At 34.9% G+C, this 17,995-nt stretch overlaps 1 protein-coding gene across 1 annotated transcript in view; it reads right to left on the reverse strand.

Annotated features, from left to right (window-relative positions):
• Nucleotides 1-17,513, reverse strand: part of LOC128994329 (scoloptoxin SSD14-like) — a 37,162-nt gene extending 19,649 nt beyond the window's left edge. The window contains exons 1-4 of the mRNA XM_054418790.1: nt 17,417-17,513; nt 13,761-14,006; nt 8,816-9,036; nt 3,669-3,861 (exon numbers count right to left, since the gene is read on the reverse strand). Of these exons, the coding sequence (XP_054274765.1) occupies nt 3,669-3,861; nt 8,816-9,036; nt 13,761-14,006; nt 17,417-17,418 (662 nt within the window). The 5' untranslated portion in view covers nt 17,419-17,513. The remainder of the gene's footprint in view (nt 1-3,668; nt 3,862-8,815; nt 9,037-13,760; nt 14,007-17,416) is intronic.
• Nucleotides 17,514-17,995: the final 482 nt, after the last annotated feature.

Raw genomic sequence — 17,995 nt, forward strand, 5'->3', positions numbered from 1 at the left:
CTATTTCTAGGGAACTTAAATATCCAACAATGCTTTAAAATTATTGTTGATATTTTCTTTCTGTTTAAATAGTTACATAATAATTAAATCTTGCCACATAATGTTTATGACTATTTCACAATGAGAAACTAACAGATAGAAGTATCCCAGAACATGTAGTTTTAGACGCCTTGTACATTTAATCTATGTATAAGTATCAAGACAAAAGTTTTTGTAATCTTTTATCATATTTCTTGATTTTAGCGAATTTCTCTATAGGGAAGTAGCTATTACCGTAGGTGACATGGTAAGACCCCAGGACCAGGTCCAGGACCGATTAACTTTTTCATTTTGATGTCCCCAGGGACTAAAACGCTATTCTTTCAAATTTTTATGTATAGTAACTAGCTGTTACCCACGGGCTTCAACCCGTTTGACTTCACAAGTATTATAAAAAAACTATTGATTGGTTAAGTTAAGCTGAAATAAACATAACAGAATACAGCATTACAAACAAATAATCACAATAGATTTTAATAAGGTAATAAATTGAAAGAATAACATACAAATAAAAACAGCTGAGGTATTTTTAACATTAAGTATATGGAAAGTTCCCTTTGGAAAACAATTATGACCTTAAAGGTCAATTTATGAAAAAATGGATAATTTTGCGCAAGGTTTCTCGTCATGACGAACATTTTAAGTATATGGTTTATGGGGGTGTGACTTGTAGTTTTCTCAAAAGTTCATGGGTACTTTTGGCTTTATATATAGATGGTTTATGGGGGTGTGCGACTTGTACTTTTCTCAAAAGTTCATGGGTACTTTTGGCTTTATCTATAGATAACTGTCAAAAGCAATGAATAAATCTATGTGAAAGTTTGTGTGTGTTTGTTTGTTGGAAGTTCAATCACACATTAACTACTGGTCGGATTGGGCTGAAATTTGGTATGATGGTAGCTCATATTCCCGATTAACTTATAGACCTATTCTTATCTAAAAAATTCCTTCGGGCTCCACCCCAGTGCCTCTGGAGTTTTCCATGTTAACCTTATGAGTATTGATATTTCAAAGTAATTAAATAGTTTTGTCAGCTGTTCTAACTAAACAAGTTGGTTCTATGATATTCAATAGCATTAAAAAGTTATAAGGTTTACCAACAGGGTGCAATACTATTAATTTTTTGCCAATTAATACACACCCTCTAAGAAGCGCAATGCTTTTGTAAAAATTTCAGTCTGGAAATATTTTAATTTTCAATAGTTCCCGCGGCGGCCGCTAGGCAGACTAACACAAGCGTGCGGCCAAGTAAGCTGACTGAGTGAGAAGGGGGGAGACAAAGAATCTGCTTAGAAAGAGAGGGATATAGAATAGCGTGGCCGCCGTGGGAAGCACATTTCGGTGACAAAATTCTCCATAAGCATTTTGCTACTTAAAGGGTTTGTATTCATTGTTTTTTTTTCATTTATGACAACAGCGTATGAACCAAGCAACAAAAATCTGTAATACACAATGAGAATTATTGTCAAAGTAGGATATTTCACAGTTATATTTATGCTTTTAACTTAATAAATAATTGTGATATTGTGCGGATGTTTGATAGTTTACTTTTTTCTACTGTTTAGGTGCAGTGGTAGGACATTGTGCAGGGTGTCCACAGAAAATTTGTCATTGATTTCCATGACTTACCATGACTATCCATCACAATTTACCATTAATTTCCATGACTCACGAACTTTACTCGAAAATTATAATATAACATTCACACACAAATAATACTGCCTAGACAAGTTATTTCGTAGAAAATACTTTACAGATAACAATGGAGTAATACATTTTGTAAAAATATGGTATTCAAAATATGGAGGGAAAAAATAAAACCCAGTCTACTCCGTCCCCATAGCTGGCCAAGTTCTCTCTCCACTTTCTTGTTTCCTTACTGTATACTTTTTATAATTAATTATTTATTGAGTTCACAGTGTTTCCAAAAATTAGCTTAACAAAAAAGACATAACTTACCTTAAGACATATCAAAACATTATAACAATATTTGTACTGTAATTTGAGTTGTAATGATAAAGTTGTAACATTTTAATATACTGTACACGACTGTTGCAACAATATCCTACAAATATTAAATTAAATTATAAGATAAAGTAGGTACAGATTGCATTGAACTATTACAAATTCAAAACTCTAATCAACTAATACAACTGTAATAAATTGAATTGATGTAAATTTATGAAAAATTCTGAAAAATGCTACAATAGTCGGTGTTACGGCCGACTAGAGCATTGATTCCCGTCAAATCCATCCATCATTGAGGATTTCCATGACGTTTCATGACTTTTCCCTATTTTCATGACTTTCAATGACCAGAATTTTTTTCCATGACTTTCCCTGACTTTCCAGAATATGGACACCCTGATTATGGCTATCGCAGATGTGTTAACTACAGCATACCGTTAATTTAAAGAAACAAATTTTCTCAAACCCATTGCAAACGTAAAGCAAGAGTATAACACTGCAATCAGAATTTCATACTTATACGCCAACCCCGTGCGAAGGACAGTACTCTGCAAGTAAATATATATTATCTTATTATGTGTCTGTTAGCGCCATAACTCGAGCGAAAATCATCCGATTTTGATGAAATTTGGTACAAACGTGTAAACCTAACTTGTAAACCAGCATGATCGGACGATGGGAACAGGGGTTTTTGGGGGGTTTTATGGGGTAAAAATAGGTTTTTCCCGTTTTTGACCATAAACACTTAAAATTTAGCATTTTCTTTTCAAACCATATTGTGGAGCTTAGAAAAACAAATAATTTAGTATTTTGAAGCGTTATTATGCGCCTAATGGTTACAGAGAAAATTTAAAAAAACTGTAAATTTAAAATTTCAATGTTATTCTTATGGAGAATAAGTAAACTGTTGTAGTTTGCTTGTTTATGAACATATTCTGATCAAATTTAGAAAATGCATTCATTTCATACTAAACTATTATCATTTAAAAAAAAACACCTTTTTACCCTCTCTGTTGCAGCAAACCTAAGTACTCGTTAAACTAATGTTATTTAAATAGGGAATAAATGTGATATTTTAAAGGAGACATTTTAGTGTAAATCCAATCAGGCAAATGGAAATTCGCTTAGTCTGCAGGTTTGCTGCGGCGGGGGAATTTTTTTAATTTTTGACCATAAAAACTAAAAAATTTTGCAATTTATTTGCAGCAGGCCCGTTTTTGACCCTATCAGCACCCTAGGCACTACTAATAGCAGCACCCCTTTCCAATACATACAGTGTGATAGAAAAGTCCCGGAACGGTTAAATATTTTAAAAAATAATGCAGATAGAGCTAAAATACTTGGTACAAAGTTACAGGGCATAAAACTCTATTTTAACACATATTCAGTGATCCAATAATTCTTCAGGGGGACGGCCCACAAGGAGTCGGAAGAAAATCTTAAATGGAAGCATAGGTCAATATGCACATCAAATTAAAGGTCTTTTTTAGTAGAATACAATGCCGCAAACCGCACTTCAAAAGGTTGATCCTGCGCAAAATGGCAGATGTTTTGTTGACCAGATGTGTATTGTTACCTAGAACTTATAGTGATAGAGAATTAGCGGAATAGATCACAAATTATGATTCAAATTGTAGGAATACCTAGGAAAATTACACTACCTCAAGTTAGGATCGGAAATGGAAAATTTAAACCGGAATGGAAGGCAGCCACTTGTATAATCACTCATGCGGAAACCCTCTTCGCACATCTTTAGCGTAGGTTCTAATACTTCGGCCCAGGAGAGACGGCCGAACTTCTGGTGTGCCTCCCAGTATCCTCGCAGCTCTCCGGGAACCCCTGCCGCGAGCGCTCCTGTAACCAACCTTAGCTCAAATCAAACATCATTTATTCCATGAATAAAGTATAATAACAGTAATTCCAAACAAACCAACAGAGTAACTTAGGGGGGGGTTCACGAGCTCGAGACTTCATAGTCCGCGACCAGACGTCCCAGATTATATAAGCGCCGACCAAAAAACGGGTTCACGAGTCAGAGCATAATGATGTGAAAGCATTGTAGGTCGAGACCAAATCCGTAGCGGAGCCTAATGGCAGGGATTCGCAGGGAATTTCTGTTGAGACGTTGGTAACAAACAACCAGTAACAACAGTCTGGAAACACATGTGAAGCCACTGCTGCTGACATACGCACTTCCATACAATAGGATTATCGTGAAAAAAGGCTGAATCAAAGCGTCCAAAACGATTATTTTTCTCAAAAAAACATTTCATTGTCCCAATGCTCGCCTATGATAATCTATCTAAGTTAACTGATTTATAAACACAAAAATCCACGTTTGTATGAAATCAGACAATGGAAGTCTTTAGTAAAATATACATTTTGTGTTGATACGATTTTAAAAGTCTGTTTCATTACAATGCGTTTATATTTAGGAAAACATAGTTTTTTTTTCGTTGGGCATCGTTTCGAACTGAAAATTTGATTTATTCTGCTTTCATTACCAAACAAATAGCTACCATCCAAGCTTTACCAACATCCAATAAATCACCAGTTTCTCGATGAAAAGTGTCATCAGCCAAAAATATTAGTGTAACTAACATTTTTTTTTCAATTTAGAATACTGTAAAGGATTTTTTGTAGGGAAATCCGTGCCTTGGAGTGGAACGCCTCAAATGACTCATTGATGGCATCTTTGGAACATTTAAATCTATCTTTAAATTCATCAAGTCATAAAAGGGTTTTAGTCATGATAACGAGCTGGTCCTATCCTATGCGAGGTAGTGGAGTGATGGTACATAATTGTTAACATTATACAGTATAGATATTTCATACTGTAGTCATATTCAATACACACGGCGACCAGTGAGTACAACACAAGACGGTGATGTGATATCACCGCGAACCTCAACGACTGACGGTTTGCTTGATGTTTCCCACGGCAAAAAAACTATTTTTGATAATTATGTTATATAACGATGGTTTAACTGTGGCTGATTAGTTATATTTATATTCTACGCATAATTTTGTCGTTAAAATTGTAATAACATGGGGTTTATCAGTAAAAATATCTTTGTTATGATACTACTTTGTTACGTGCATAATTTATCTGTCGTTTTAAGTTGTTTGATGATTTTTTTCATGTTTTATGAGCCATTTTACCATTTTTACATAATCCGAAATCCGAAATTGTTCGGAATTTAATGAGGAACCATATTTAAACATTAGTTTTTAACAAATAATAAAAATAAAGGAGTTAATTAGATAAAACCGGCATCATGTCACCTTAAACCTGCCTCCTACCAGGTCTGAGTTGGAGACCAAACACCATTGTTCTTTTGGGCCCGAACCATCTCATTTGGGCTCGGACTTGACTCGTGAACCCACCGGGACTAATGATCAGAAGCCGGGACTATCTGCAATTGGACTCGTGAACCCAACTTTTAAAACCAGGTTTTATCCCTGCACTAATTGTGTGCCGCCTATCAGTTTGGTCCGCGGCTTATATAGTCTCGAGCTCGTGAACCCGATTTTTTAAGTCGCGGCCCAAATACCGGTTATTTCCGGATTCTGGGCTCGGACTACGATTGTCCCGAGCTCGTGAACCGCCCCTTAGTCTACTACTCAAGTGGGTTACCGGTTCAATCCTAAAAAAAAGTCAGAAACATTTTTCCTATTCTGTGGCTTGTTTATACAAGAAACTTTTTTGTCTAGAGGTGTAGTTCGGACAGTCAGTAACACAAAAATCCCTGTTTTTAACGAATATACAGGGTGATTCACCTTAAGTGTTACAATAGCTTTTTTGAAACATTTTACAACATGCTATTTTTTTTTTAAGTTTTGCCGCTCATTTTTTTTATGACAATCCCTAAAAATGTTTAGACAATTTTACTCTTGTAATTTTGTTGATAGTCCTAACCGTTTTGGAGATACAGCCATAATAAGCCACGATAACCATGGATATTGTATTACTGTTTACAACAACATATCAGTTAAGCTTTCATATAAAATAAGAAAATAAATAGCAAGATCCCCAGACCTGACTCCTTTAGACTTTTGCCCATGGGAAGCAGTAAAGGAGAGAGTGTTTAGCACCCGGCCAACCACGCCAGAAGACGACATGCAGGAGAGGATTCGTTTAGCATGCAATTCTGCTTCTCGCTCAACGATCTCTACGACGAAGACTAAGAATATGCAATGACCACGAGGGTGGACACTTTAAACATTTGTTATGAAAACACATACTATTGTATCAGTATGAATTGAGAGTATGTGACGTCAACCTAACCACGGCTGTGATGCCTTTGATCTTCACTTTATTTTAATATTTATTATGTAACAGCTGTTGCTAGATTGTTAAAATGTTAAGTTTTAACTATGTCATGATTTTAGCACACTTCTTCATTCGTTTGTAAATAAAACATTATCAAAATAATCGTTCATATAGTGATGTAATTATTTCATACAGATTAAACATCGCTATATATTGGTGATCCCGAAGAACAGCAAAAAGAAGTACGGCATACCTTCCTCAATTTTACCAATGTCTCAAGAAGAAATCGAAGCTCAATTGGCGAATCTACGAGAGCAACAAAATGAGCTCTCTACCAACATTAAGCAATGCGACGACCCTGGTAATGTATCAGTTCATGAAGTTGCAGTAAAGCTTCCACCATTCTGGGCCTATTGACCTAGTCTATGGTTTGCTCAGGTAGGTTCCCAGTTCACCATCTCAGGCATCACGAGCGATGACACTCGGTTCCACTACGTCGTTTCACAGCTTGAAACACATTACATAGTGGAAGTAGAGGACATCATCACAAATCCGCCTGCAACGATTCGTTTCACGGTACTTCGTTCGAAAGCTATTTGAAAGGCTAGGTCTACTAGTGAAGAACAGTGCGTTCGCCAGTTGATCAGCAACGAAGACATCACAGTTCTTACGCCACCAACGTAGTCTGATCAATACATTACATTACAATACATTTAAGAATAAATTCTCAAGTGGGTATGATGATATCATTATTATTTTGCTAAAAGCAGTAAAATTTGAACTTGGTCAAGTTTTATACCACTTAGTTAATTCTTCTTTTATCTCAGGAAATTTTCCAACCCAGTTAAAAATAGTTAAAATTATTCCCATACATAAAAAGAATGACATAAAAAATCCATCAAATTATCGGCCGCTATCTCTATTGCCAACTTTATCTAAAATCTATGAAAAGGCAGTTTACATACAACTAACACATTTTCTTGAAGAACACCATCTCGTGGATAGCTCCCAACATGGGTTTTGTAGCGGAAAATCAGTCACAACTGCTAGTGTTTCTTTTATAGAATCAGTGATAGACTCAATATAGATGCTGGTGAACCATGCGTTGGAATCTTTATGGACCTGTCAAAGGCTTTTGCCACTGTGGATCATAAAATTCTTCTTGCCAAATTAAAATTACTCGGCTTGGATCCTCATTCCTTGAATTGGTTTAGTTCATACCTAAATAATAAGTTTTTTCAGATTACTCACTTGGCCAAAAACAATAGAATTATAAATCATAAATTAGAGTTGAAACCAGTAAAATTTGGTGTTCCTCAGGGATCTATGCTGGGACCACTCTTGTTTATATGTTATTTGAAAGATATTTCTAAATCATTATCAAAATCAGATAACACAAAACAATGCTGATGATTCAAATCTTAAAGTACCGGGTAATAATTTAGAACAAGTAGAAATTTTATCATTCACTGAAATAGGAAATATGGTTACTTTTTTGAAAATCACAACCTCCACTTAAATATTGAGAAAACTAACTACATTTCCTTTAAAACAGCCCAATCAAGGATAAAAAAGAACCCTTGATTTTGGTGAATTCTGAGCCTATTGAGCTTGTCAAAAGTACAAAATTTCTTGGTCTAACAATAGATACAACCAACCAACCGTTTGGAAAATGGCGCGAAATTTTAAATAAATAATAGCTTGTCGTAAAGTGTTACAAAAAAATAAGGGGAGTTTTTCATTTAAAGTTCTCTGTAAAATAAACGCCTAACAAGTTAGCTATTGTAACACAGTTGAATCACCTTGTATATACTGGATGAATGAATATATACACTCATTCTCCACTCATATTTGGGTTGAAATACACACCTATAAGGTGTCTCAACTCCATTGATAATTGATAATGTCAACCAATATGTTCAATAGCAACAATGTATTTATCTACCCACCAGTACAATATCAAAAGCGTCACTTGGATTTGAAGTTAAAGCTTGCAAAACTATTCTTTTTTAGCAGTTTACAGTGATATCCTATAATAAACTATAACAGTTCTTCATCCTTGTGTCCCTCACACAATACTGAGTACAACATTGTCTAGATATCAGTGATTATAGTGGTTGCCTTCAAATCTGAAAGTCCCTGGTTTGATTCCAATCAAGATGGTTCTAAGCCCAGATGCAATTTGTATCATTGAGATGTCAATTAATGATGGAATGAAACAAAAGGTCAAGGTTAGGTAGTAACAGGACCAGGGTTAAGATTGTTCCTTTAGAAATCAAAAGTACCAAAAATTTTGTGAAGTACACAAAATGCTCTAAATTACGCTAGTTCAGGTGAATGTTAGCCTAACTTGTACCAACCACATTTCAGTGGTAAACCCTAAGTAAGTATCAACCTAAATTATAAGAAAAAAATTCAAAATTCTGAAACAACTAAAACCCATAGTTTTAAACCGCATGGAATCACTCTCTACATTTTCAAAAATATGTGACAGAATGTAAAATAAAAAAAAAAAAATTACATTCAAAAACCTACCATCTTCTGACAAAAGGCGCTTGCGGGCGAACATATCCTTCGTAGCAAAACCTGGTGCAGTTTCTCTGGCAACCAGAGCGTGAGCGGTCTTGGTCTCGCGTTTGTACACTGTCATCATGAACCCTCCGCCCAGTCCCATACTCTGCATGTTGAACACCCCGTTGCAGAATAGTGCTGCCACAGCAGCATCCACTGCTGAACCTTCCTTTTTCAAGATGTCTCTGGTAATCACAAAGTATACTTTTCAAAACGGTTTACTTCCAGGTTCCAGTTAAGGCCTAGTTGTTGGCAGGTCGTTTGGCCTCATATAGGCTGCATTTTTACTTCCCACAGTAACTAATAGGGCTGATAACTTAAATTATGACAAAATATAGTTCATCTCACTGGCAAAAGTGTCTTCCAGCCTTGCTCTTTTTTTCGACCTAAGCTTCACCAAATCACCTCGGTGGTTAAACTTGAACTCAAGTCGAAAAGAATCACTTTATGCCCTGGTGATAAAATATACTTTCTCTCAAATAATAAAATCCACTACCAACTTTCATACAAAAAACTAGTTGTTTCCAGTTAATAATATTAACTACATTTCCATTTCAATAATTTAAATACAATTTTATCTTGTCACTACATAATAAATCAAAAGTCAATACTCAATAGGCTACTGTTTTAATAAAGGTTTTAACACATTCGCTACTGAGCGTCGCATATATGTGACGCCGCGGTCAATACCACAGACCGAGGTATACATTTGAATCTTACACACAGACCGGCTGTCACTTGGATAACAGTACACACAGACCACGGGCGAAAACCTGTAAAACAGTGATCATTTACATTGTAATACGCTACAATCGTGTTTGTAAATAATGTATTCTTGTTTAATAACCTTTTGTAATGTTGCATATTTGCGACGCCCGGTCTACAGCGAAGACAATAGTGAAAATTATCATAGTTTTCTTGAAATAGACCAAACGTTGCATATATGCGACAGTTCATTTTTTGTGTTTTGAGGTGAAAGTAAGTAAAATAAAAAACAGATTGATCAAGAACAGCTTATAACTAAACAAATATAAAAGCTACATAGGATAGTGCAGCATTCATACTGCATACATACATACAGTGATGCAGAAAAGTAAAGACCAGTTTTTCCAACTATCATATGACGTCACCAATCATTATATCCACAGACCAAGCGATGCAGTTGTGCGTCAGACATCTCTGTAGACCACTGCAGGGAATTCAGTGCCTTCAAATAGACCGTTACAAAGATATAAGCATTTTAATAACATTAAAACCCCGACGCAAATATACGATGGCAGTCTATTTTAATGTGACTAGCCGACGCATATATGCGACGGCAGTCTATGGGTGGAACCCGGCCGACGCATATGTGTGTCACTGGTCCACGTGAATGAAAAATTTCGTACTATTGCAGTAGCGAACGTGTTAACAGAGTACACAATACTGCATGACAGAACAGTTAACATTTACATCTTACATTTGACATGTTAAAGGTGAAACTCTTTCCATACAATTTTTTTTTTGCAAACACTCTAATAACGACTTTAACCAGAAGACCTTGGTTTCGTTGTTTTTTCACCATTATGTTTAGTTAATCAAAAGCACGGTACCCCCATGCTGAAAGCAGGGCTATGGCAGATAAGACAAACTTTTCAAGTGTCTGTCCTTGAATTTTTGATGGTCATGGCAAAAACTTTTCAAGTGTCTGTCCTTGAATTTTTGTGATGGTCATGGCAAAAGCAATTTGGCATTGGAACTGCAGATGTTTGAATTTTTAGTAGAAAATTTCCCTCTGACGATTCTAAACTTAATTGGAATAATAATACTTTACTCGTTTTGTTCCAGCCGAACTTGCAGTAATCATTTTCATATTTAAGACTTTGTCATTAATCTCTTTCACCATTACTGTATTCTAGTTCTATTAACCAGTCCTTTTTATGGATTTAAATTTCTTAGTAAAATTACAATTCCACCTTTTTATAAACATAACTTATGTGGAGAAATTCATCAGGGACATATAACCGGTCTTCCTCGTCTTGAATCAAAGTGTCCACTGAGTAGTAAATTCTACTTGTCATTATTTAGTTGCTTAGCTATTTTATTATTAACTAGTGGCCTGTAGGGGCCATAGCCCCTAATTTAGACACGATTGTCCATATGAAGGCAACTCCCCATTTCGCGGTAGTAAGTCAGAAATATATCCATGAATTTGTCCCTGAATTTTAAATCAGTAGGCCTACGGCCCATTTCCCGGAATCTCTTTTTGTGTAGCGGAAAGCGAAGCAAAAGCCATTGCACTGTTGTATTGCCTTATGTTTTTTATGAAGTTAGAATCATGTAAAAACATTACTTTTAGTTCGTCTTTTAAATGTGGTTGTGGCATGTAAAATGAGTCCATTGTGGCAACATGCGTCGAAATGTCCATTTGTGGCCTCCTCTGCAAAGTGAAATGCGCCACAACACAAGCAAGGGCTGTTAAGAGGACCTAGCCTAGATTGTGAGAAACAACACACAACTCATTTTCCAGCGTTCTTCTGAAGGCTTGTAAACCAACGTGTGGATTTCTTTTATATTTAGGCCTTACATGACGTTCTCCTTCAGCATTTCTTGTGTTAGTTGAATTCCTGGATACTCTTCCACGTCTTGCAAGTCTTCCCCTACCCTGTCTAGTTACTTCACTCATTATAAAAACGGAAACCCAAAAAAATAAACGAATACATTTCATTTTGAAACATGATTAAACAGCATTTACTCTCGGAATAAATGTAAACATTACAAATAAATAAGCAACAGCTGATTAGAATGCAGACGCTTTTCAGTCCCCATGCATTTCTTATGGTGGATATTTTACATTATATCTCGTTTTCTGGTAACTTTATGGGTATTCTGCAATTTTTCCGAGTCCCTGGGGTTAAGACCTCTAATTTGAGACCACTCCCACCTTCTGCGACTCGCCAGACGTCCACAATTTTCTGGTAAATATTTTTTCTTACAGAATTATATATAAGGATTTGGTCACCATGTTCATTCTTTGGTTAAATTATTGCATGATTTTTGTCTTTTTTTAAGCATTTTCAGAGAATTTTTATTTGCAATATATTGTGGTGGAAGACTTATCAATGTCTCACAAAGACCATAAAGGAAGCTCTCTTGGCCATTCCTTATTCGTAAAAGATATTCATCAAATATTGATTCCCTTGGATTTGCTCTCATGTTTTTAACAAGTGAAATGTTTTTAAACATTGACCATAAAGGTGATATAGTTATTGAATTTTCTACCATTTCACAGCGAATCACACCAGAGACTATGGTAGCTCATTGCCGGAAATTACCTCCTAAAACCTTTCCACCAAAAGGCTTTGCTTCGCCTTCTCTTCTGGTGATATCTCGCAGTAATCATTCTACAGACGATAAAGCATACTTATTGGACATAGAAGTTTCATCCTATAATATTATTTTACAAATATTTAGCTTCGTTACGATTGGATTTTATTCCAGAGACTGAGACTGACTCATTTAATTTTATTGGCAATTTAAATCTGTTTTGTACTGTACGTACGCTAAGATCTCTTAAGTCAAAATAGTCTGTTTTGTGACAGCATCTGTCCGTGCAATATTAAAAAAACTTCAAAACCCAGCATAGGTAACTTTTCAAAATTTATTATCATACCATCGTTAATACGTCGCCGAATCGCAAACACATGATTGTTTCTTCTAGGTAGAATTTTATGATAATCAAACAAAATTAAAATTTGGAAAACACAACACATAAAGATATCTATAAAAACGTTAAACACACCATTATATGAAAATAAAATACAATCACATAATGAAATAGACTGGTTTTTACTTTCTATGACTGAAACTGCATAAATCAACTATCCCATCTCATAAGTTATCATTGTATTTTAAAGTAAACTGATAGGTAAAAAGAAAAGTAAATATTAAAATGACAGAAGGGAAACAGGCTATTTTTATGAAGACAGATGTTTACATTTAAGAAATGAATTAATTAATAAAGAAAAGAGCGTGAAAAAAGTTATTCCATGACTTCTACAGAGAATTGCCTTTAATTTGACACCTTAATCATCAAAATCAGTTCATAAATAAAAGAGTTTTGCTGTGCACATGAAATTCCTTACGGAATAATAATAGATAGAAGTTTAAATCAATATTAATTAAAAAAAAACTAACCAATATAAGAATAAATATAAGAACTCTTGAGAACTTTGGTCACAAGGAAGTGACCAATATTAGATTTTTAAGTGTTCATTGATATCCTCTGTTACCACTGGTTATATATCTACACAATCTAAATATATAAAAGGCAAAGTCCTCACTGACTGACTCACTCACTCACTCACTCATCACTAATTCTCCCACTTCCCATTTACCTAGGAGGCTGAAATTTGGTACACCGATTCTTTAGGCATTAAATAGGAAAACTAAATTGTTTTTATTCTTATCGGTCTCTCGGGCTCCGCCCCAGTGGCTCTGGAGTTTCCCATGTTAACCTTATGATTTTTCATATTTAAATGGCGTTAATGAATCTTATCAGCTGTTTCAATTAAACAAATTGGTTCTGTTCTATGAAGTTCAATAGCATTAAAGTTACAAGGATTACCAACAGGGTGCAGCACTATTATTTTTTTTTTTTATTACGACAACAGCTAATTTGCAACCAAAAGGTGAGTGAGCGTAGCGAACGAACTTTAACCTGGAGGCGAGTTAGCGTAGCGAACGAGCTAACCTGAAGGCAAGTGAGCGCAGCGAACGAGCTCCAACCTAAAAGTGAGTGAGCGTAGCGAACGAGCTTCAACCAGGACGTGATTGAACCATGCGAACGAGCTTATCTTGAAAATTAAGAAGTTAAACGGGGCAAAGCCCGCGGGTACAGCTAGTCGTATATATGATGCAGTTACGCTACCTGCCGATGATTGAGCACGGGTTGCCATCAGTGCAGACGGCTGCCTTGCGGAAGCTGTGCTCTAAACTCGGGGAGGGTGGCAGTGCTTTTTCGGGGTCTGGGAGCTCCCCTTGCTCCACCCAAGCCCCCTTGTTGAAGAAGCGAGGAGCGAGACGACCGAAGACTTTCTGCCAGTTAAGGCGGGTAGAGGAGGCGATCAAAATAACAACAACGCAAACTGCTACGTAGCGCCCCTGTACACTGTACCTGAAATTAAAATATGTTGATAAAATTTTGGATGAAATGGAAAGCGAATTTGTGATTTGGGGAAGATTGTTTTGTGTCCAGAGTGTGCTCTCATACGTTGATGGTTTGCTTAAGCTGAGGTTTGACATCACTTTCAAAAACCAATTTTTTGGGGGATATAACCACTCAAAACTCAAACTCGAAAACAATACTTTCTCTATACTATGGTTTAAGGGGAGAAAGTAAAAATAATAATAATAATAATAACGAGTCCTACGGGAATCAAGTAGTCCATTAAAACTGTATAAAGGGCGTTCATTTGAACACTGTCCATTTCTGTTCTGTGCAAAGGTAAGGCTTTTAACACTTTGTTTGTTCTCATTTCCCCCTAATTTGGACATGCCAAATCCAATCAAATTTTCAAATTTGAAAAATGCCCCAAAAGGGCCCAATTTGGGGGGTAGTGGTGCTTTTTGAGAAATTTTAAAATTTAAACATGGGTTGTTTGATACATCAATTTAAATGTCTAATCACCCCGATCATTTTGATGCAGAAAAAATATAATTATCTTTAACCGTATTAACAGGGTGGGTCAAAACGTAAAAAAAAAGACTTTGAAGTTAAGTTCCGTATTACCCTAACTACTGAACGGAACAGCGCGAAATATCTTTCCAAGCTTATTCTTGAGCTACTCTTTAAGATAACTTCTAGTAAGGGCATTTTCCATGTTATTTTCTAATTTAAAAAAATCACAAATTCGAAGAATAAAAGAAAGCTGAAAACTCGAAATTCTTAAATAACAAGGTATAACAAATTTCATATCATGTGAAAGGTTCTTTTTTAACAAACATTTTATGTATTTAAGTTTTCTTTCTATCTCTTACTGTTTAAAAATTTCAGTAAAAAAACAGAATTTTCTATGGTAAAATTGTAACTAGTTTTCTAATTTCTAATTTGAAAATAGAACTTGCACATGAGCAGTCATTAGCTTTTCAACCTTTCTAAAGTTGATAAAAGTTCTTTTTCATTCATTCTTACTCTCATTACAATTTTCATCCAAATGCTGAATTTGTGTCGAAAATGCTGAATGTTTACTCACTGTTACGTTAAGCAAATGGTGTTATACCAAAAGATAGAGTAGAATGTTAGCATCGGCTGCTAGACTTTTTAAAATTTTAAACTTAATTTCTAATAAAATGAAAACCTAAACTAAAATTATGGCTTCGACATTCCCTAGTTCTCAAAATTATCTTTCTGTCAACACAAAAATCACGAAAATCCGTCAAGTGGTTATTCAGAATCTTGAAATAAAAAACACTGTCACGTTTTAACATATATGATAATTAGAATAAAAATGAACCTTTTTTATGAAATTTGGTACAATTATTTACCCACGTTTATTCAAATGAGTTCACTATCGAGCGTGATCAGACTTTGGGGATTTTATTAGGTAAAAATTTGTGTTTCCAATTTTGACCCCAACACATAAAATATTGCAGTTTCTTTCTAACTACGGTATTTTGTAGACAATAAAACAATAATCTTATACATAAAAAAAATTGAGTTTTCTTTTCCGAGTTCGATTAGCTCTTCTATCCGACCGATTTTCATGATTGAGGTCTCAAACTGAAGGTATGCACCCACAAAATTAGCCATCAAGCATCGGCATATATTTATCTATAATCCCACTCGGCTTATATGTAAACGAATTTGGCTCCCCATGTATTTCTTATGGGAGTTAAATTTGGTATATATTTTCCGAGTTCGTTTGGCTCTTCTACCCGACCGGTTGTCGTGATTGAGGTCTCAAATTGAACGTATGCACACAGAGATTTGCCATCAAGCATTGGCATATATTTATCTATAATCTTACTCGGTTTATATGTAAACTAAATTTGCTCCCCATGTATTTCTTATGGGTGTTAAATTTGGTTTTCTTTTCTGAGTTTGTTTGGATCTTCTACCCGACTGATTTTCATGATTGAGGTCTCAAATTGAAGGTATGCACAAACAGATTTGCCATCAAGCATTGGCATATATTTACCTACTGTATTACTCGACTAAAAAACATAATTTGATTCATTTTTGAATTCTTACTTCAATTTAAGATGTATTTCACCAGTTATTATTATATAATCCTATATATTTTGGCCTAAGAACCAACAATGAAATACCGGCTTTCATTTAAGCTATTAGTTATTCAAATCGACGAGTTTCAAGCAAACGCAAGGTGTACAACGAACATTACAAATTATTTTTCATAAGATTTTTCTGTGATTAAAAACCAATCTCTCCAGTATTGTTAATGTTTTTTATATGTTTTAGACTCAAAATAATCAGTAAATTATAGGCTTTAATTTGAGCTATTGAACGTTTGAATCAGTTAAGCTCAAGATACTGGATTAATCAATCAAAAATCATAAATTTAATTATTTCTTGGATATTATAATTATTCTAACGCTGCGGAGCAGTATGGGTCCTCTAGAATTTTGTTACCAGCATCACACCACAATCATTCGACTTTGATAAACTCAAAATACTTATAAACTTTATTACTCCGGAAATCGACGAGTACATAATTGAAAGTGGTACGTATAATGATGCTATATCTGTGTTAAAAAGTATCTATGTAAAACCTGTAAATTAAATATATTCCAGACATAAACTATCTGCACGTCAGCAGCAACCTGAGGAGACTATTGACCAATATCTCCAGGCTTTAAAATTATTAAGTAAAGACTGTCAGTTTAAAGCTGTCACAGCTGAAAAGAATAGGGAATATTATATCCGTGACACATTTATTGCTGGAATAAAATCTTCTGCAATTCGCCAGCGCTTACTAGAAAATGTTTCGTTGACACTAGATCAGGCATATAGTCAAACCAGATCCCTAGAACTTGCACATGAGAAATTGTTAGCTTTTTAACCATTCTAAAGGTGATAAAAGTTAATTTTTATTCATTCTTACTCTCATTACAATTTTATTTTAAGTCAGATTTATTTTCTTGTCAGATTTATTATTGAAATTACGTTTTGAGATGAGTAATTAGGATTGCTGCTACAGCAGTGGATTAAAGTATGTGTTTCTTTAATGTAAATAGCTTGTTATAAAGTAAAAATCCATATTTTATAAGAATATTTTTTTAACATACAGGTTTCGAGACTTTATATATTCTCCCCAAGAACAACAAAAACATTTATGATATATATCGTTTTTTGGAATTTCTTTTGTGACCATTAGGAAAAACCACACAATGGTCACAAAATAAATTCCAAAAAACGATATATATCAAAAATATTTTTGTTGTTCTTGGGGAGAATATATAAAGTCTTGAAACCTGTTTGTTAAGAAAATATTTTTAGTTTACCAACAACTGAAATGCCTAACTCACAATAGTTTACCTAGAACTATTTACAATTAGAAAACTCACATTTTACAGTTCCGGCGACAATTCAATGTGACAGAGCACGGCCAACAGCAATGATCTTGGTCACACTGAAGTTTAGTGGATGTGTTTTGCACTAGAGCACTTCTACACTTGTGAGATGAGTGACATACCCATTAATCATGTAGCTTATAATCATTAATCATTAAGTTAAACGTTTTCAAACTCATACAAAGTTTTAGTTACTACTAGGTGAAACCCGTCGAAATCGACGGTTACTCTCAAGTCCTTTGCCACATCGGTCATCTTAGCATTTTACTGTGCCAATGAATAACCCTCTAGCATAGTTTTGAGAAATTGGTCGTGGCGTTACTGTTAAGGCTGGAATTCCTAGACATTCGGATGTCAGTTGTCTCAGCCTTATCAATAACATAAAGTTGTCAATAAAATCTCTCTTTGGAATGTTAGGTGTAGTGGAATTTACTTGTAGGGAAGCTGGCTTTTATTCAAGCCTCGTTCATATGGTCGTGTGGCTTCATTGATAACAAATAATGCAAATGACAAAGCAATGATGCTTTTCAAAAAAACAAATACTGTAAATAGGCTGATAAGTAAATATTGACA

The sequence above is a fragment of the Macrosteles quadrilineatus genome, unplaced genomic scaffold (genome assembly GCF_028750875.1).
Source record: "Macrosteles quadrilineatus isolate MER2022 unplaced genomic scaffold, UCM_ALF_1.0 Scaffold_1__1_contigs__length_201487025, whole genome shotgun sequence".
In the NCBI taxonomy this organism is placed as follows: domain Eukaryota; kingdom Metazoa; phylum Arthropoda; class Insecta; order Hemiptera; family Cicadellidae; genus Macrosteles; species Macrosteles quadrilineatus.